This window comes from Schistocerca cancellata, chromosome 4 (assembly GCF_023864275.1).
Source record: "Schistocerca cancellata isolate TAMUIC-IGC-003103 chromosome 4, iqSchCanc2.1, whole genome shotgun sequence".
Lineage (NCBI taxonomy): Eukaryota > Metazoa > Arthropoda > Insecta > Orthoptera > Acrididae > Schistocerca > Schistocerca cancellata.
This window is the reverse complement of record NC_064629.1, coordinates 80,759,568-80,781,500: the sequence shown is the minus strand read 5'-3', so window position 1 is coordinate 80,781,500 and position 21,933 is coordinate 80,759,568. Positions and strand designations below refer to the sequence as shown.

At 41.7% G+C, this 21,933-nt stretch overlaps 1 protein-coding gene across 2 annotated transcripts in view; it reads right to left on the bottom strand.

The window, feature by feature from the left end:
* LOC126183774 (uncharacterized) overlaps positions 1-21,933 on the bottom strand; it is a 485,018-nt gene that overhangs the window by 126,990 nt on the left and 336,095 nt on the right. For both annotated transcript variants that reach the window (XM_049926010.1, XM_049926009.1), the window contains one exon: positions 6,712-6,941. In XM_049926010.1, coding sequence (XP_049781967.1) covers positions 6,712-6,941 — 230 coding nt within the window. The remainder of the gene's footprint in view (positions 1-6,711; positions 6,942-21,933) is intronic.

The window sequence follows — 21,933 nt, the reverse complement described above, 5'->3', positions numbered from 1 at the left end:
CTGTTTCTCTATTTGAGAGGTGTAATATTGAATTTTAATAACTGTAAAGTCTAGATGCATGTAGTATGTAGCACAGTTATTTCTCTTGAACAGCCAGCTACACACCTCAGTAAGGCACAGCCTCAGTTCGTGACACAGCAGGAGGATAGTAAGTTACATACTTAGCTTCGTCTGTGTGTTTTATAGTTATTTCTTAAACTAGTAGTGCTAGTGTGGATAGTACGAGTGTGCGCTGTGTGTGGGTGCAGGAGGAGCTCAAGATGGTTCTGGTCATAGTCAGCCATCTTCAGGCTGGCTGGTGCCTTGGGGTATAGCAGTCACGCAGAATCTGGCACGTCACATGGGAAACCTCAGGTGTCGCTTGTTTCACCCATGGGCTCTGCTGCTGAGGCACCTTGATGATAATCTCACACAGTGGGTCTGCCCTCACCACAGGGTGAGTGGCAGGTGGTAATGTGTTTGCATTGCTCAAGGCAGAGAGTGATGTAGAGGATGGCAGTCTAGCCTTGACCATTTGCCCTGTCAGTGGACAGGCGGCTGCTCTTTCAGCAGGGTCTAAGGAGCTTCCCAGACATGTGAGTGGCATGAAGGCTTCTTAAATAATACAATCTGGCATGTTTTCCTCAATGGTGTGTGTTCATCAGAGACAACAGTGATGTCAGGAGAGCCACAGGGAAGTGTGATAGTTCCCCTATAATTCTTTATATTCATAAATGATCTATCAATATAATGAAAAGGGTAGTTGCTACTCACTGTATAATGGGGTGCTGAGTCACAGAAAGGCATAACAAAGAAACTGTTGGGAAGTTAGCTTTTGACCAACAAGGCCTATGTCAAGAGTAGACAACATACACACACTCACGCAAATACAACTCACACACATGACTGCAGTCTCTGGCAGCTAGAGTCTGACTGGGAGCAGCAGGGCATTATGGGAGAGGCAACTGGGTGGGGGTAAGGAGGATGCTGGTGCTGTTAACTTTCCAGAATTTCTTAACCTCGAACCTTGCCTCACCATCATTCCCCTAATCCCTCAACATGCAAACTAACCTTACATCCACAGAAAGATTCGCAATCCACCACCTAAAAACTGGTCTTGACGTTATAATCCTACCTGCTGACAAAGGCTCCACCACTGTGGTTTTGAACCACAAGCGTTACCTGGTAGGAGGACTCCGCCACCTGTCAGATTCATCCATCTACAAACGATTCCGTAGAAATGTTGGAACACGTGAGGCAATACTGACCTTACGACTTATCTTGGAAGAAAGATTAAGAAAAGGCAAACCTACATTTCTAGCATTTGTAGACTTAGAGAAAGCTTTTGACAATGTTGACTGGAATACTCTCTTTCAAATTCTGAAGGTGGCAGGGGTAAAATACAGGGAGCGAAAGGCTATTTACAATTTGTACAGAAACCAGATGGCAGTTATAAGAGTTGAGGGGCATGAAAGGGAAGCAGTGGTAGGGAAAGGAGTGAGACAGGGTTGTAGCCTCTCCCCGTTGTTATTCAATCTGTATATTGAGCAAGCAGTAAAGGAAACAAAAGAAAAATTTGGAGTAGGTATTAAAATTCATGGAGAAGAAGTAAAAACTTTGAGGTTCGCCGATGACATTGTAATTCTGTCAGAGACAGCAAAGGACTTGGAAGAGCAGTTGAACGGAATGGACAGTGTCTTGAAAGGAGGATATAAGATGAACATCAACAAAAGCAAAACGAGGATAATGGAATGTAGTCAAATTAAGTCGGGTGATGCTGAGGGAATTAGATTAGGAAATGAGACACTTAAAGTAGTAAAGGAGTTTTGCTATTTAGGGAGTAAAATAACCGATGATGGTCGAAGTAGAGAGGATATAAAATGTAGACTGGCAATGGCAAGGATAGCATTTCTGAAGAAGAGAAATTTGTTAACATTGAATATAGATTTAGGTGTCAGGAAGTCGTTTCTGAAAGTATTTGTATGGAGTGTAGCCATGTATGGAAGTGAGACATGGACGATAACTAGTTTGGACAAGAAGAGAATAGAAGCTTTCGAAATGTGGTGCTACAGAAGAATGCTGAAGATAAGGTGGGTAGATCACATAACTAATGAGGAGGAATTGAATAGGATTGGGGAAAAGAGAAGTTTGTGGCACAACTTGACTAGAAGAAGGGATCGGTTGGTAGGACATGTTCTGAGGCATCGAGGGATCACAAATTTAGCATTGGAGGGCAGCGTGGAGGGTAAAAATCGTAGAGGGAGACCAAGAGATCAATACACTAAGCAGATTCAGAAGGATGTAGGTTGCAGTAGGTACTGGGAGATGAAGAAGCTTGCACAGGATAGAGTAGCATGGAGAGCTGCATCAAACCAGTCTCAAGACTGAAGACCACAACAACAAACAACAACAAACGATGTGACAGTGGCCCCATTCCATAAATCCAGCAGGATCTCCAGTCTCTCCTCAAATCCTTATGCATATCCCAGAGCTTCTCCCCAGAGTCCATCTCTCTCCTTGCCCCTAACATTCCATGCACTCCTACCTTCTACATGATTCCTAAAGTCCATAAACCCAACCACCCAGGATGCCCCATTGTGGTTGGTTACTGTGCCACCCCCCCTCCCCCACTCCACTGAGAGAATGTCTGATCTTGTAGATTAACACCTTCAGTCAATTACCCACAACCTAACCTCCTACATAAAAGATACCAACTATTTCCTCCACCGACTCTCCACAGTTCCTGTGTCTTTATCACAAGGTACCCTACTCATCACTATTGATGGCACCTCTCTTTACACTAACACCTTAAAGACCATGGCCTTACCACTCTTGAACACTACCTTTCTCAATGCCTGACAGATTCCAAACCAACCACTTCCTTCCTAGGCACTGTGACCAACTATATCCTCAGCAACAATACTTCTCCTTTGAAAACATTACCTATGAACAACTCCATGGTACAGCTATGGGCACCCGCATGGCACCATGCTATGCCAACCTATTCATGGGCCATCTAGGGGAATCCTTCCTAAACACCCAGAATCCCAAACCCCTCACCTAGTCAGATTCATTGACGACATCTTTGTGATCTGGATCAAGGGTGAGGACACCCTATCCATATTCCTCCAGAACCTCAACATCTTCTCCCCTATTTGCTTTGCCTGCTCTTACCCAGCCCATTAAGCCACCTCTGTCGACATTGACCTCCATCTCAAAGATGGCTGTATCAGTACCTCTCACCATATCAAACCTACCAACCACCAGCCATATGTCCACTCTGACAGCTACCACCTGTTCCATACCAAGAAGTCCCTTTCATACAGCTTAGCCACCCATGGCCGTCGCATCTGTAGTAACGAGTAGTCCCTCTTGAAATATGCCGAGTGTCTCACTGAGGCCTTTACAGATCGTAATTACCCTCCTCACCTCACCTTGTACAAAGCAGATCTCCTGTGCCTTATCTTTCCAGTCATGCAACACCTCCCAAAGCCCCACAGTCCAGCCACAGAGGAGCTTTCCCGTTGTGACTGAGTGCCATCCAGGACTGGAGCAACTGAATTACATTCTCCGCCAGGGTTTCAACTACCTCTCGTCATGCCATGAAATGAGAAATGTCCTACCCACTATTCTTCCCACTCCTCCCACAGTGGTATTCCACCACCCACTGGATCTGAACAATATCCTCATCCATCCCTACACAACCCCTGCTCCCAATCTCTTGCTTCATTGTTCATATCCCTGTCATAGACATAGATGCAAGACATGTCCCATAAATCCTCCCATCACCACCTATCCCAGTCCTGTCACAAACATCACCTATCCCATTAAAGGCAGGGCTACCTGTGGAACCAGTCATATGATCTACAGCCTAAGCTGCAACTAATGTGCTGCATTCTATGTGGGCATGACAACCCAGAAGCTATCTGCAAGCATGAATGGCCACAACAAACTGTGGCCAAGAAACAACTGGACCACCCTGTCGCTGAGCATGCTGCCCAACATGACATCATCCATTTCAATGACTGCTTTATAGCCTGTGCCATCTGAATCCTTCCCATCAACACCAGCTTTTCTGAATTGCACAGGTGGGAGCTCTCCCATAACCCTCCTGGTCTCAACCTTCATTAGTCACTGTTCTTACCCATCTGGCCCCTTACCTGTTCCCATTCCAGCACTACACAGCTCTCTATTCCATCAACACACCCAGTCCCCGCCCTCTTCCCCCCACTCCCATTCGGTCTAATCTCCCGACTACACCTAGCTGCCCCACTCTCCACCTCATCCCTGCATGCTCCCAGCAGTACTTTACCACCCCCACCCCTACCCAACTATCCCTACCCCTCTCCATCCCAGCCTCCTCCTTACCCTTACCTGGTTGCTTCTCTCATAATGTGCTGCTGCTTGCAGTCTGGCTCCAGCTGCCAGAGACTGTGGTCATGTGTGTGTGAGTTATGCCTGTGCGAGTGTGAGTGTGTTCGTGTGTGTATGTTGTCTATTTTTGACATAGGCCTTGTTGGCTGAAGCTGCCTTTCTGACAGTCTTTTTGGTGTGCCTTTCTGCGTCTCAGCATCTCCACTAGATGGTGAGTAGCAATGATCCTTTTGATTATATTGTTACATAAATGATCTGATGGACAGGATGAATAATGATTTATGGCTGTTTGCTGATGATTCTGTGGTGTACAGGAAGGTGTCATCTTTGAGTGACTCTAACAATACACAATATGACTTAGACAAAATTTCTAGTTGGTGTGACAGATTGAAACTTGCTCTAAATGTACAAAAATGTAAGTTAATGCAGATGAGTGGGAAAAGCAATCCCATAATGTTCGAATACAGCATCAGTAGTGTGCTGCTTGACACACACACATCGATTAAATATCTATGTGCAACATTGCGAAACAACATGAAATGGAATGACTATGTAAGGATTGTATTAGAGAAGGTAAATGGTTGACTTCAGTTTACTGGACAAATTTTACGGAAGTGTAATTCATCTGTAAAGCAGAATGTGTATGGAACACTAGTACGAGCCATTCTTGACTACTGCTAGAGTGTTTTGGAGTCCCATTATGTTGGATTAATGGATGGCACTGAAGTAATTCTGAAGCAAGCTGCTAAACTTGTTACCGGTAGATTCAATCATTACATGAGTATTGCAGAGATGCTTTGTAAACTCAAATGAGAATCACTGGAGGGTAGACAACTCTCTTTTTGTGGAACACTATTGAAAAAATTTACAGAACCAGCATCTGAATCTGATGGCAGAACTATTCTACTGCTGCCAACATACACTTAGCAAGAGGACAACGAAGATAAGATATGATAAATTAGGGGTTGTACAGAGAAATATAGAGAGTCACTTTTCCCTTGCTCTGCTTGTGAGTAAAACAGGAGAGGAAATGACTAGTAGTGGTTCAAGCTACCCTTTGCCATGCACCATATGATTGCTTCTGGAGTATGTATTCACATGCAGATGTAGATGTACATGATAATGGTTGCCCCACCTCTGTGCTGAACTCAACGGCCTGCAGGTATGAAACATGGACCAGTGGTACATGGCTGCTTCCACAGTCTTCTATGATCATCATCAGGTAGTTACTGGCAAAGAGAAACAGATACCATGATCCTGGTTTCCTTTCGGCCCATAGGTCTAACTGTAAAGTGATCGCTCAAACCATGAAAAATTTTCAGTCTGTCTTCACTTTTAAATGCTGTAAAATTAATCAGGAATGACATGTGGTTTGAATTCCACTTGAAACTGTAGGTCCTCTTTCCCCAGTGTGATTACAGGGGCACAGAAGTTGCCAAAGTGGAATCTGATTGAAAGGCTTGCGCAGACCATTGAGCCACACAAAATTATTATCCTGGTTTCCTTTTCCCAACTTCTTTGTAAACCTTGCTGCTCAGCAGTCTGTATTGTTATTTTTACTGGATACTTAGAAGTCCAATTCATCACATTGTTAATGGATGCATAGAAGCCAAATTGATCAGGTGGCAACAGTTGTATGCTATATGGGTCATCACAGCCTTCCCAGCTGCTTCCAAAATGATAGTGCGCTGTTCTGTTGCATTTTGCATAGGGTACATACAAGCCACAATTAGTAAGTAGTGTTATCAGCTGGTGTTGTTGTCTGTGGGTGCCGACTATGGGGTAAATCTTTAATGTTTTATGTCTAATGACAGCAGCTAACTTTCATAGCATCGTTGCAGTGTAAGCCTATCAGCAACTCTACCTGCTGACTAACCTTCTTGCCATCAACTGAAAATCACAGTGCACATATAGTATAAGCTTGAAATGACCCTTCGAAGCATGTCAATGGATTTGAGACACAGTAAGCACTTCTCAACTGAGAATTCAGCTTCATTATTGCCTCAATTACATAGGTGACTTCGTGTAGTGATTTCCTGTGGCCAAAAGGATATTGAGAAAGAGGTTTCCAAAAAAGCCAAACCTATGAAACCATATATCATGAGGTGCTAATTTTTTGATCAGTTTATTTGATACAATACCCAATAATAAAAGAATAAATTCCAGTTTTGTTTTGCAAACTGCATTGTAATAATTTCTTATGCTCATGCATTTTTTTCCAGCCAAACCCCGTCCTTATTATTCTATTCCTTCCTTCTTTCTTTCTTTTTCTTTTTTTTCTTTTAATGAAAGAACCCTCACATGATATAACACAAATCTAAAAAGGAAGAAATGGTGAAATGAAATATATATATTTACGAGTTAGCTGCATCCATCTGTAACATATTGATATGTTCAAGTAGAGACTGCAGTTGATGATGTGATGTTTCTTGTGTTCCAGATTCAGGGCCACTTGGCTGTACACGATCTGTGCTTCCTTGAGGCCCTATGCATTCTGCTGTTGCTAGGGATTTTACATATGGTTCCAGCTGATGAGCAATTGCACTCAGGTGTTTTACTTCAGAACGCAATGTTAAAATATCATTCATCTGAAAGAAAAAAGTAAAGCATAATAACAAAATGAACAGATACATTGAAAAATACAAACACACAACATAGAAATGATTGGTAAGCAATTAAAAAATGCATTACTGAAAAATTTTTATGCAGAAAATTCACTGTAACACAAACACCTTTCCCTTTTGGTTGTTACATAATGATATACGAGAAGAAGAGATGTCAGATGGAGTGGTTTGTCCCATACTTCCAGGATCTCATGTGTTCTTTGTACCTATCATCAAATGTTCTGCCTGTTTGTCCTATGTATCTGAGATCACAAGTGCTACACTGTTGTTGATATATAACTACTTTCTGGTATATGTCTATGTTTTTGTCAGTTTTGGGGTGTATTATTGCATAGAATTGTCTGTTGTGTATGCTATGTTTATTCCCTGTCTTTTGAATATGTTGGTGATTTTATGTGTGAGTTTGTGTTTGTATATCATTGTGTTTTCTTTTGTATTTTTCTGATTATTCTGTGTAGTTGTTATGGTACTGAGTGTTTGTGTTTGGTTCTGTTTTGTTGTTGTCTGTAGTTTGGTGCTTTTTGCTTTTATTTTACTTTTCATTTTGTTGTTGAGCCTTGTGACTATGTTACTATTGTGCATTATTATTCAGGGTGTATACGTGGACAAGGAAAAAAAATTCCCAGATTTTTCCCAGATTTCCCGGTTAAAAATACACTTTCTCCCGGGTGAAAATACACGTTTCCAGTGTTAAGTGACAGTATACTGTTCCTCGGCACTGTAAAACTCATTAATCCTTTGAATGTTTATGATTTTATATACTGACATAGAATTTCCTGGCAATTTAGAAAACGAAACTCAGGGGGGAAGAACACGTTTTGAAAGACCTTTGATGTGCAGCAACATGTATGCTGCATATTTTCGTATTATGAAGGTATAAATTTGAAATTACTGTCAGATGTAGATGTCAGATTCTTGAATAAATCAGGGAAACAAATGACATTTTAAAAAAGCTAATAGAATATTCTTGGTGGAGTACAAATAACATGAAGTTGTCAAACTATAATCATCATGGTGACATCTATTGTGCTTGTGGTGAACAATGTAGAAGAGGTCTGAATGTGACTTACGGAAGAACACTTTTTCTGCCACTCAGAACGTCAATGATGGTTGTCACACACCAATGGCATTCCAAGTGATCTGTGGTATCTACATAAAGGAAGACAACACACTGGAATGTATGCAACATGTCCACCAGATGTCTAAACATTAACAGAGACACATTCATATCACTTGCAGTGCACCACCAACAAGACACTACCTTTGGCATAGCTGTACAGTGCACAAGGCCACTGAGCTGTGGTCATCTTTAACAGTTAAATATCCATTTTGTAAATAAAAACCATCTTTTCTTGTTGCACTGTAATTTATTTCTCCCAGGCATGTTTCACCTTTTTTTACTCTAAGGCATCTTCAGTGGGATCTAGAATGATGCAGTTTTGTTTTGATGTATGTTTATATCTTTCTGTGTGTGTGTGTGTGTGTGTGTGTGTGTGTGTGTGTGTGTGTGTGTGTGTGTGTGTGTGTGTGTGTGTAGAGTGGTTGAAAGCTTTGGTGATCAGCTGATTTTAAGTTTTTATATAAATGTCCTGTGGAGGGATTAATGGACAAGTAAGTGGAAAGGTATTGGGTGGTATTATTATTGTTATTATTATTATTATTATAAGCCTCTTTTGGAATGTTATTCTATTATTTTTCAATTACTATAAACAATAAATTGTTTGGCACGTGTATTTGATCATTCAATAGGATTTTGTTTTCTGGTTTGGTTTTCTGTATGGGGTAATTTTCTTGCAGGGTTAGGAGGTATTTTTTATTGTTGACTATAATTATTTTCATGCCTTTTTCTCTAGTGGTTGGTTTGTGATTATGTTCTCTTGGATGTTTTTCAAATGTGGAGTGGTTTGTTCCATACTTCCAGGATCTCATGTGTTCTTTGTACCTATCATCAAATGTTCTGCCTGTTTGTCCTATGTATCTGACATCACAAGTGTTACACTGTTGTTGATATATAACTACTTTCTGATATATGTCTATGTTTTTGTCAGTTTTGGGGTGTATTATTGCATAGAATTGTCTGTTGTGTATGCTATGTTTATTCCCTGTCTTTTAAAAATGTTGGTGATTTTATGTGTGAGTTTGTGTTTGTATGTCATTGTGTTGCCTTTTGTATTTTTCTGATTATTCTGTGTAGTTGTTATGGTACTGAGTGTTTGTGTTTGGTTCTGTTTTGTTGTTGTCTGTAGTTTGGTGCTCTTTGCTTTTATTTTACTTTTCATTTTGTTATTATTCATTTTGTTACTGTTGTGCATTATTATTCAGGGTGTATACATGGACAAGGAAAAAATGTCCAAGATTTTTCCCAGATTTCCCGATTAAAAATACACTTTCTCCCAGGTGAAAATATACTTTTTCAGCGTTAAGTGACAATATACTCTTCCTCAGCACTGTAAAACTCATTAATCCTTTTGAATGTTTATGATTTTATATACTGACGTAGAATTTCCTGGCAATTTAGAAAACAAAATTCAGGGGGGAAGAACACGTTTTGAAAGACCTTTGACGTGCAGCAACATGTACGCTGCATATTTTTGTATTACAAAGGTATAAATTTGAATTCCGCCAAACACTGCATGTCACTTTCCGAAGCATTGAAATCGAGATTGTGATGCACTTTTGTAAACCAGTCATAGCTCATGTCACATGATCTCACCAGCTTATGACAGCATAGGACACGTGATGTAGTCAGCTAATAGCAAGATCACTCTTAAGTAGCGTGAACATACAAATAAGAAAAGTTAATGGTTTAAATTAATATACATGGTATTCTCATATAATATTAGTCTCGAAGATTAATAAGCTGGAAGAGAAGCGAAGATTCCACATATAATGTTGATCTTTTTTGCACATGTTACACTTTAAGATACGTCACACAAATGTGCCAGTAAAATTTTTAATAACGACGTAAATGTCTGATCTTCTGGGCTCAAAATTCTGATCTTCTAGGCTCGAAATTCTTCTAAATGGTCATCCTTTGAGAGTTGATTTTTAAATGAGAGTCAAATGCTTTGTGCTTTAAGAAATTCATTGTACATTATCGCACATAGTTCATCTTGTGTAAAAGGAAATCTACTTTGAATGTAACGCTTTTCAAACCACCATTCATAATATTTTCCCACAACCCGTTAGAAATAGGTTCATTTGAGCTGCTGCAAGAGAGCGCCAGATAACAGACGTCACTGTGCTTGTGCAGCTACGATGACGCAGGAAGCCCATTATGTCCATATGTGTAAAACATTAAAAGATCTTACAATATGTCATAAAAGGAACAAGGCATTAGAGGATACTTCAGGAGTGTCAGAATTTTGTGAACCATCCTAAAATGCATAATTTGGCTTAAAATGAACATTCGTATGTTTGGTTTTTTATTATGACATAATGCCATATGTGCACTTGAAATGCAATGAACAGTTGAAACTAGCCAATAGTGTGAAATTAAACACTTCATTGCTCTATAAGGCGATTAATGCTTGACTGTCAGAAAGGTGGAAATAAAATCTGAAACTAATAACACATTTTAGTCTTCCGTAATTATGCGAACGTATTTTAATTCATTTGATAGCTCCCGGCCACAATGATCCGTTTTGTTATCATTTAACGTGACAGCAATAAATGAAGAGGAAACAACAAAATCACTGAACATAAACAGAGGTCACCTGGAGACAATCCACCTCCCCACCACAACTCAGACTGCTCTGTGCATCAGCCCCAGATTTACTATATTTCCCAATCGGGGCAATACTAAGTAGTGGCGCCCAGTCACACTTCTGAAACCAGAAGCAGGAGAAGGTACTACTCATACGCGAGTCAACTGTGCATGTGCAAGAGCCCACCCGCAACTGCTTAAACAAATCTAATTTAAACAGTTGTCACATCACACTCATCAGAGGCAATTTATTGTTATAAAGCATTGCATAGTCTTCCTAAAGCCTTTGAAACACTTTGCTGCTGGCAGACGCTTGTATGAGCACTGTTTTATTGTTGTATCGGTGCATTTCCTTTGCAACTTAAGTTTTATTTTCTTCTTCCCCCCCCCCCCCCCCACCATTTATGTTTTGTTGCTGCAGTATTATTCTGCAGTTATGGGATACAGTAATATCCTTTGTTGGAGTATTGGTTCTTATCAGTCAAAATTACAAAAATTTAACTGAAAACAATGAAAAATTCCCGGAATTCTAAACAATTCCCAGGTTTCTCCCGGATGAAAAAGTTCCCGGGTTTTTCCCGGATCTCCCGGATCATATACACCCTGTTATTTCAGGTTCTTTTTAATAGTTTTCTTTGGTGAGTGGCACTGTGTTGAGTCTATGAGCATGTGTTGAAGTGCTGTTTGCTTTTGTGAGTGTGCGTGGTTCGAGGACTGGGGAATGCTAATATCAGTTGCTGTGGGTTTATGGTAAATTTCAAACATATGATTATTATTCTGTTCTTTGATTGTTATACCCAGAAAGTTAATTTGGTTGTTCTGTCTCTTTCAATGGTAAACTTTATATTTTTATGTACATTTTTCATGTCAGTATATAGTTTTTCAATTTTTGTTTGTAGTATGTCTATTAAGCAAAGGGTGTCATCCATACACCTGAGCCAATATAATATGTTGTATTGCTTTGCTATTGTTTTGGTGAAAATTATCTGTTCTAAGTAGTTTACAAAAATATTTGCCAAGGCTGCTGAAACTGTGGACCCCCATTGTTAATTCATCTGTCTGTACATAAAATTCATTATTGAATTGGAAGTAATTTTGTTCTGTTAGGAGCTCTATCAATGTGAGAATTTCATTAATCTGTTCATCAGGGAGTTGATATAAGTTTTCAGGTTGTTATCTATGATTTGTATTGTTTCTGATACTGGTATGTTGGAATACTTGCTTTCTATACTAAATCAGAGGAGTGTAGCAGTTGTGGTGGCAGCTACAAACATGCAGAACGTTTGATGTCAGATACAAAGAACAGATGAGAGCCTGGAAGTATGAGACAAACCACTCTACATTTGCAGAACACCTAAGAGAACATAATCACAAAGACATGAAAATAATTAGAATCAACAATAAAAAACACCTCCTAACCCTGCAAGAAAATTACCACATATAGAAAACCAAAGCAGAAAAGAAAACCCTGTTTAATGACCAAGTCCACATGCCAAACAATTTATTTTTTACAATAATAGATAAAAAGCAGCTGATCATTGACGTTAGTTTTCAGTATATACTTCAGTTGACAACATGTAGGTAAACAAAGCAAACAGGATGAAACACATAATGAGCTCACAATATTTACATCTTTAAAAGCACAGTTTTCAAATGAATGTCTATAACTATTGGCAGAAGAGTAATAGTGCGACACAAAACTAAGGGTAAACAGGATGAATAGTGTGAAGGAAAAAGTTTGGAATATAAAAATGAGCTTATGTTATGTAAATAAAGTGGTGGTGTGACCTCCAGACCAGATAAGAGGAAATGCAGATGCCAACCAAAAACATGTAGAACTGTAAGTAATTAATTATTTACATAAAAACATAATGTGAATTGTTTTCTAATCTAAAAATAACAACATAAAAACAAAACTGTATCATTCTAGATCTCACTCAAGCTGCCATAGAGTAAAAAAAGGCAAAATGCATCTGGGAGAAATAAATTACAGTGCAGCAAAGAAAGGCAGTTTTTATTTAGAAAACAAATATTTCTGTGCTTGCTGCAGAGGATGGCCACACAAACAAATTTGAGTTACATACCCATTTCTCTCTCTTTAGTATCCCCACCAGCTGATATCAGTATGGACGCAGATGAGATGGCATGGGTCTTATGGAAGAATAGTGTGGCAAGCTGTCACAGATGGCACATAAAGCACTATATGGGCAGAACCACTGACCCAGTTGTTTGCCTGTTGGTGGCAATAGACCAGGACTGTCAGTTGTTATGCAGGTTTTAACTATCTTGGGCCAGACTTTCACCTTGTGCCATGTTCAGTTTCTGTGTGCTTAGTTTTTCAGTTGCTCGTGCTTGTCATGTTTCATGTTTGTCTTTGTGCTCATCTCTACACAGTGTTCAGACTCACAACTCTCACACAGATAGACTTGCACAGCAAGCTTCTTTTCCTCATCCAGGGTTCAGCTCCCAAGCTTTGTAGTAATGCAACTGTTGGCTAGTATAGTTAGATTTGTGCCGATAATGATGGTTCGTGGCATCGTCATGTCCTTTGCAGATATAAAAGTGGCAATTTAGGATTTTCCTACATCTGTGACAGTATTCTTCTTTTTCATGGTGTTAATTTGTGGTCACTATGAACCCCACATTTTTGCAATGCCAGTAGGGGCAGTTGTGCCTCCAGGCACAGCAATAAAAGATGTAGAAGGGGCAATTGTAAGAACTGCTCAAACAGAATGCAGAATCGCTCCATTATGGCGTCTGTGGGAAGGTATAAGTAGTACCTGCACCAGTTCTTGCTGCACTCAGGGATGCATATAGTTGATCCAGATAATAAGGCCACCTTGTTGTTGTCCAACAGTGTGGGTTAGTATGAAATCATGAAAATTTTGAAGCTCTCCAGTAGCCTGAGAAACTTAACTTTGAGGAACTCCATCAGGTGCTCACACAGCATTCTAGACATTACAACCATGTGACTGCAGCATGGTTGCAGTTTAACCAGCACCATATGTGCACTGGGCAATCATATGCAAGTATTGGTCTGAGTGTCCCCAGTGTTCAACCTCGTACGAGGCCTCGCTAATTAGAAATGTGACTGTCCAGTTAGGACCTGACCCCAAGGTCCAGCCTATGGCATAGGCTTTGTCTGGCACCTCCTTAGTTGAAGTTACTCAGATTCCTGAATCACGTGAACTTACAGCTGCAGCAGTATGCTTTCAGCAGCACAACTAATTATTCACAGATCGAAAAGGAGGCATTGGCAATCATTTTCGTGATTAAAAAGTTTTCTTATTTGATGTGAATTTCCTACTCATCACTAACCACAAGCCACTGGTTTCTTTACTCAACCCTCAGTCAATGTCAATCAGGTAGGACTGCAGAAGTGGGCACCATCATTACCAGTCCGTCACCCAACATGATAAAGTGGCTGCACTATCACAGTTGACAGCAGGACTGGAGTTTGACCGACAGCAGAACCCTTATCTCTGCATTGGCTAGTGCTTTGCAGCAGACATTGCATGATCTTACTTTGACAGTACGGGAGGTCATGGCCACCACGGTTGCTGACCCAATTCTTCAGAAAATCATATCACCAGTCCAGATGGGACAGCCCAAGCACACTTCACTTCTTCACAAGTGGAGTCAGCATGGCATACATTTTTCCACCGGTGTGACTGCCTTAACATGGTCTGGGAGTTCCACATGCTTGCCATGGATGAGCAAAGGCATAACATGGCTGTCTGTCTAGCACTGCATTCTCACATACTCCAGTTGCTGCAAGTGTCGCACTGAGTCATGTCCTGCATGAAGGCTTTGGCTCTGCGTCACATTTACTGGCTGGCAATTGATTGAGATATTGAACATCTTTTGCAGTCTGTGCAAAGAACTAGGCTGCACCACTGCATCAGTTTTCCCCTTGGCTACTGCTGGAGCACCCTAGGGACAGGGTGCATATCAATTTTGCAGACTTATTTTTTGAAATCATGTGGCTGTTTGTAGTGGATGCATTGTCTAACTTCTGATATGTTGCCAAATTGTCTTTCCCAATGTTGGTAGCTACTATTCATATATTGTCCATCATTTTTGCTATGAAGCCCCTCCCTACTCCCCCACCCCACCCCCCAAATCCCTGGATGGACTCTAGTATCCAGTAACAATCAGCAACTTGTGTTGTGGGAGTTAGAATATTTTTGCAGTTGCAGCACCTGACTAGCACCATGTTTCATCCAGCTTCCAACTCTGAAGTGGAGGTCTTCATGTGAACGTTCAAGACCCAAATGGAGAATCCATTGTCTGCATTGTCCCATGATGATCCACTATTTAATTTTCTCATCACGTACTGGGCAATGCCAGTTAGGGGGTGCAGTCTGACAGAATGCCTGCATGGGCACCAGTCACATGCCCCACAGAGTTGCAGCGTGCTGTGCTTTCCTCACAGGGCTGCCCTTCAGGCCTGGTCTTTTTGCTGGCATCAGGGGTGGCTGTTGGGTGTAGTGATGGGCCAGAAATGTCAAAATTTGTTTGTGGTAGATGTCAGACAGGAGCAGTTGACCCACCATTCCAAATTTGTTGCTTCTGCTATCTATTGTACCAGTGGTGCCACACTCTCTGTACCAACTGGTCAACATGGTCAGTTATGGCATTTTCCCAGTATGAGGCTCCCAATTGTGCTGCCCCCCCCCCCCATGCCCTCTGCTGTCTTACTTTTGTCCCCAGAATACAGCACCAGTGGTGGTTGCTCCTGCAACTCATGTCAAGCCCATTGACTTGGAACTTGCCCCTTCCTTTCCCTGCTCACTTGTGGATTTGATTTGATTTGATTTATGGGCCTTCATGCCTGCTGATGCAGGAGGACCAGCCATTCCACCAGCCAGTACACTCTTCAACTGTTCCAGAGGTGTCAGCTCTGTCAACACTGCCTAATGCACTGCCAGCACCCTCTCCAGTTTGGCGATGTAGGTTGCGGTACCAACCTGCTCATTTTTGGCTCTATGTGACCTTTTCAGGGGGAGGGCGGGGTGATAAATTTAGTATCCCTGCTAGTGGATACCAATGATGAGTGAGTAGTGCAGCAAGCTGTCCTGGATGGCACATGTGAAGCACTGTATGGGCAAAACCACTGACCCAATGTTTACCTGCCAGTGATAGGCCAGGGTCATCAGTTCTTCTGCTGATTTTACCACTCTTGGACCTGGCCTACACCTCATGTCACACTCTGTTTCCAAGTTCTTAGTTGCTCAATTGCTCACACTGGTTGTATTTGATGTTTGTTTTCATGCTCATCTCTATGAGGTGTTTGGATTTTCTGCTCTCCCATAAGATAGACTTGAACATTGAGTTTCATTCCCCAGGATTTAGCTCCCTGACTTTGTTGTTGAGCCACTTTCAACTAGTATAGTTACATCTGTATGGACAGTGACTGTTCACAGAGCTGTCACACCCTGTGTAGATACAAAACTCTCCATATGGCCCTTTTCCACTGACTGATTACACTCACACAACACTAATGTAATAGCTGTTGATATACTTTCCGGGATGTGAGGTCATGGTCCAAGAACTTTTCTGCTCCTCACGTTTCGTCCGGGACTGTGCTGGACTTCCTCAGAGGCGCTGCTCCGCTGAGTCTTGCCACTGAGTCTTCCAGTATTAATGACGGATAATGGCTTGTGCTTTCACATTTCCACTCTTCACTGACTAAACTTTGTATAACACTGATCTTTCCAGTCACACAAAGAGAGTGCTGCTGGGTCTACATCTACACAAAATATCCTCTTCATTTTAATTAATTGCCGTCGGCAAGACTCAGCAGAGCAGCGCCTCTGAGGAAGTCCAGTGCAGTCCTGGACGAAACGTGAGGAGCAGAAAAGTTCTTGGACCACGACCTCACATCCCGGAAAGTATATCAACAGCCATGTCAACCGGTCGTGAAAGCCTTCATTCTACACTAATGTAATTGTACTCCCACTAAGATCTGAAATGTCATTATATGGTAGACATATTTCTAGGAGATTGATCACTCTGCCTAATGTAAGGTTACAGACATACTGATATTCCCACTTCCAGTATTAATGATGGATAATGGCTTGTGCTTTCACGTTTCCACTCTTCACTGACTAAACTTTGTATAACACTGATCTTTCCAGTCACACAAAGAGAGTGCTGCTGGGTCTACATCTACACAAAATATCCTCTTCATTTTAATTAATTTAGGCTAGTGTTTATGGGTATTGCAATTTTCACAAATGTTGGTGTAGTGGCAGTAAGAACATATAAGTTACAACAGATTTGTGTGGGAATCATTTTGAGCACTGGGTAGTATTGGTATTGACATTAGCCTGGAATGAGGAGGCAGCTCAGTGTAAGAGTAATATAAATTTTATGAGGTACCTTTGAATTGTTTCAAGTTGACACAAAAGTATTTTCACGCTACTCTTGTCTTAATGTGAAAATTCAAAGTGTTGCCCCTATCTATGTGAACTGAGTGTTCAACTAAGCTGTTACTGTTTCGTATTTCTTGGGTTGACTAGAACACATGTATTCAGTGAGACAGGTGGCAGTCCAGTGTGTTTTAACAGACTCAAAATTTATGATTATCTGTATTATAAAGTGTCAAATACATAAGTAGCTTTTATTATTTTATGACAAGGGACATGTATGCATAACAAAATGTGCTACATTGTGAAATTCAGAAATGTTTGGCAAGATAGTTGTGTGTGAATCTACTCAATGTGTGATTATCTGAAATTAATAACAGTATACACGGGGAATTTTACAATTGGGAAATATTTTGGCTTCATTAGCAGCTGTGGAAGCATAAATGCATCAGCACAGAGACATGAACATCTTAAGTCTAATGCAAATAGGAAATAGCAGTGACCACAGATTGAAAATTAATTAGTTATTTTCATTGGATTGGATTGTTTGGGGGGAAGAGACCAAACAGCAAGGTCATCGGTCTCATCGGATTAAGGAAGGATGGGGAAGGAAGTTGGCCATGCCCTTTCAAAGGAACCATCCCGGCATTTGCCTGGAGTGATTTAGGGAAATCACGGAAAACCTAAATCAGAATGGCCGAACGGGGGATTGAACCGTCGTCCTCCCGAATGCGAGTCCAGTGTGCTAACCACTGCGCCACCTCGCTCGGTAGTTATTTTCATTCATGAGCATCCAATGCTTCAGTGGATTGCTAATATTGAGACAAAGATGTAAACTCAAATATGAACAAGGTTCCAAATATTTGCAATTTAGTGATTCTAATTGAAGTAATGCACACAGACTTGAAAGCCGCGCACATTAGCAGCACGTTGTCAACAGTGAAAGTATGCCACAAAGGAGCAATAATGTGAACTTCCGATAGAGCCCACCATGTGCAAGTGCCTTTTTAAACCCTGCCATGCTTAACTAATGCTCATTTATCATGTATTACTGCCTGCATACTTTTGTCTTATCTTACTGTGTTTGGTGTATGTTATGGTGATTGGTATACATGCCCCCGTCTAATAAAGTTGTGCTAATATTCTTGGTTGTGTTGTATGTCCAAGTTACAACAGAAGTGACAATGAGTATAGTATTGTTCTCTGTGTGGTTTGCAGTCTCTGCTTGTGTCTATGATACTGACGAGTTTTTATGCTGGCTGGTTGATCGGCCAGGGGTTCTTACTGCAGCGTTGCAGCATCTCGTCATCAGCAGGAGGTACTCACCACAGTGCAACACAATCTAACCCAGATATTGCAAATGCTTGCCTCTGTTTTGGCCAGTTCTGGTCCGTCTCAAACTATATTACCTGCCACGTCACCCCTTCGGCCTCCCGTTTTGCCTGTTGCTGCCCTGGCCATTTATCCACCATCGCTTCTGGCTTAAAATGAGTCTGTCAAACAATGGGAAGCTTATGAAAAATGGTTGCAGCAACATTTTCATGCATTTGGATCGGCTGATGTTAATTTATGCCATGCTTTATTTCTGTCTTGGTTATCGCCTTGCATGTATCAACACCTTGCCAACTGCCCTCACCCCTGCAGGATCTGTCTTCATTCTTTTCAGATAACATGTGTGACCTTCTTCCAATAAGAAGCAGACATATGTCATTGCTGCTTGAGTTCTATCCATGTCACAAGAAACTAGAACATTCCTATAAGCTTAGGCAGCTGAGCTTCACAGTTTAATCCATTGTTGTCACTTTGTCACTGATGTACATAAGGAGTCATATGCCAACCAAATGGTTTGTGATGCAATCATTTGGCTGGGCCCGATCGTGAGGTTTGTGGTCAGTCACTTCAATGTGAAAACCCTCCCTCTCTGACATTTTGACTACTGCACAACCGTTTGAGGCTTTGAGGGCTTTGGGTACTCAAATTGAATCCAGGTGTGATGTTGCAGAAGTTCAACCTGCTTCTCCCTGCTGTTTGTCAGACGGTTCACAGGGGGATGATATGGTGGTGGTAGTCTGCATGCGAGCAAAATATCACAGTGGCCCACCCAACTCAATGCAGCAGCCATGGCCACAGCAGCAGCACAGCAAGCCAAGTAATGATAAAAAATGCAAGTGCTCCATGCTTCCCTCTTGCCCCTTGTGTTTTGTCATTCATGATAGGCCAGATTGTCCTAAGCATTGGGCCATTTGCTTCCAGTGAAACAAGGTGTGGGCCACATGGCTCCTGTTTGTAACGCAAAATTCTGACAGCCTATTTCAGATGCTGACATGGATATCAGCAATCTCCAATGCATCCAAAAAGCTTTTTATTGATGTCAAGGTTTATCAGAGGGTTTTACACATGCAAGTCGACACTGGTGCTGCAATGTCATTACTCAACTTGCAAACATAGGCTTGGATTCTCCACCCTTAGTGCCAGTGTCATCTACATTAGTCACCAACAATAAACAAAGCATTCTGATATTAGGTATTTTCTCAGCGCCCATCACATAAAATTCTGTGGTTCATCTGCTGACTTTTCTGGAGACAAACAATGCACACACCAAAAATTTGGTTGGTTTGGACACCTTAAACCTTTTCAGCTTTACTACTTCTGATGACATGTCATCTCTGATCAAGTGCCTTACACACAACTTGATCCTTTATGCTCAGGATTTTCTGCCCCATTTTCTGTGGGCTTGGGTTGTGCCAATAATTTCAAAGCCCACTTCACCATGAAACCTTCAGCCAGATTCCATTTCTTTTGAGCTTGCCCGGTGCCAAAGGCGCTACATGACCAAATCAAGGCAGAGCCCAACCTCCTCATGGCCTTCTGGGTTGTCCAACTGATTGCATCCAGCAAATGGGTTACCTGCTTAGTCATTGTCAAAAAGCCATTGGGATGGTGCTTCCAAAGTTTCTGTCAATGCTCAGTCTATCACTGAGATGAATTCCTTACTGTGCCCTGATGAACTTTTTGCTATGCTCTCTGCTGGTCAGTATTTTGCCTAATCAACCTCTCTCATGCATATTTGCAGCTTCCCATTGATGTTGACTCTCAAGCGCTCTTGGTCATTAACACTCCTTTTGGCTTGTATCAATATTTGCGGTTACTATTTGGTGTCACCAGTGCCCTGGAGATTTTTCAATGGTTTCTCAAACAGCTCACAAGGTCTGTGCCTGGCTGTGCCTACAGTCTTGATGCTATTGTGATGTCTGGCTCCTCCGCTGCTGAACATCTCAATAACTTATGTATGCTCTTTTCAGTGAGATCCTGCAATTGCTGCATGCTGATCACTGGGGAGTGTCAGTACCAAGGCGTTAGCCTGCCGTCATATTTTTTGGGCTGGTTTGGATAGCGACATCATTTGTTTGGTTGGGCATGTTCTCAATGTGCATCACAGCAAGATTCCTCGCAGGCAACATTGTCTCTGTGGCCGCAATCTTTGCAGGACTGGGACCATCTCCACATCAATTTTGTGGCCCTTTCCTTAATGCATACTGGCTAATAGTAATTTATGCATTCTCTTGATTCCCATATGTTGTTCGTTGCCCGTCAACTTCAGCCTCTGCCACCATGGCAGCCCTGTCTAAAACTTTTTCCATTGAAGGGCTTCCAGCAATGTTGGTCTCTGATAACGGCCCTCATTTTATGCCGCAGGAGTTTACCTCCTTCTGCAATGCCTATGGGATTCACCACATTTTTGTCCCACCCTTCTACCTGCAGTCCTATGGTGAGGCAGAAAGGTTAGTTAGAGCATTCAAAACACAAATGAAACAACACGACTCACTGCGTTGGATCAATTTCTTCTGTCTTCCTATTGCTTCATGCTGTTTGGCAGCAACAAGCCCCACCAAACTGCTCCACAGGTGTAAACCCCAGATACTCCTGCGGCCTGGCCAGGGTAACTAATCTGTGCAGCCATTGTCCCATTTCTGATCCAAGGTGGCTGTCTGGACACATGGGTTTGGTCATTTCCCACAAAATGGATTCCCGCTGTCATATCCTGAAGCTGCCATCTCTGCGACATCTGTATGGAGGAGAGCCCCTGTGTGCGCCATTACAACCAGTTGTGCCCGTGTGTAGACGACCAGATCCCGGTCCCTGCTACGACATATGAAGGGTCCCCTATCACTGCAGCTTCTCCAATACTGCTACAAATATTGATGCAGCTGCCATTCATACCAGACCTGTCTCCACCACCTCAGCCATCAACTGTGGAAGTACCACAACCACCAGGCCCTGGACCTGATGTGGACATGGAGCTCACACTGACATCACCCATCTTACCGTACAGGTTGTCATGAGGAGGCAGACTGAAACACTGACTGTGCCCAAAGTACTTCTGACCATACGCTCCAGTATCAGCATGTCATCTCAGTCAGAGCCTTGTGGAGGAAGACACCATGGACATCTCACAAACACGAGCTGTTCCCCAAGGGAAGAGAAAAGAAGTAATGTGTGCACTCTTGAAAGCCGTGTGCATTAGCAGTGTGTTGTCATCCACAAAAGTGCACTGTGAAAGAGCAATACTGTGAACTTCGGATAGAGCACACCATGAGCAAATGCCTATTTAAGCCCTGCAACACTACAATTGCTCTCAGTTATCATGTGATTACTCCTTGCATACATTTGCCTTATCTTATTGTGTCCAGTGTATGTTATGGCGAATGGTGTACATGCTACAGTCTAATAAATTTGTACTAACATTCTTGGTCATGTTGTGTGCCCAAGTTACAACACTAATCAGTCATGTTCAGGGTATTAATTATATCAAACCTATGTCCAGCAAGATATGCTGTGAAACAACAGGATACAACAGGAATAAATTGCAAGGCAAATG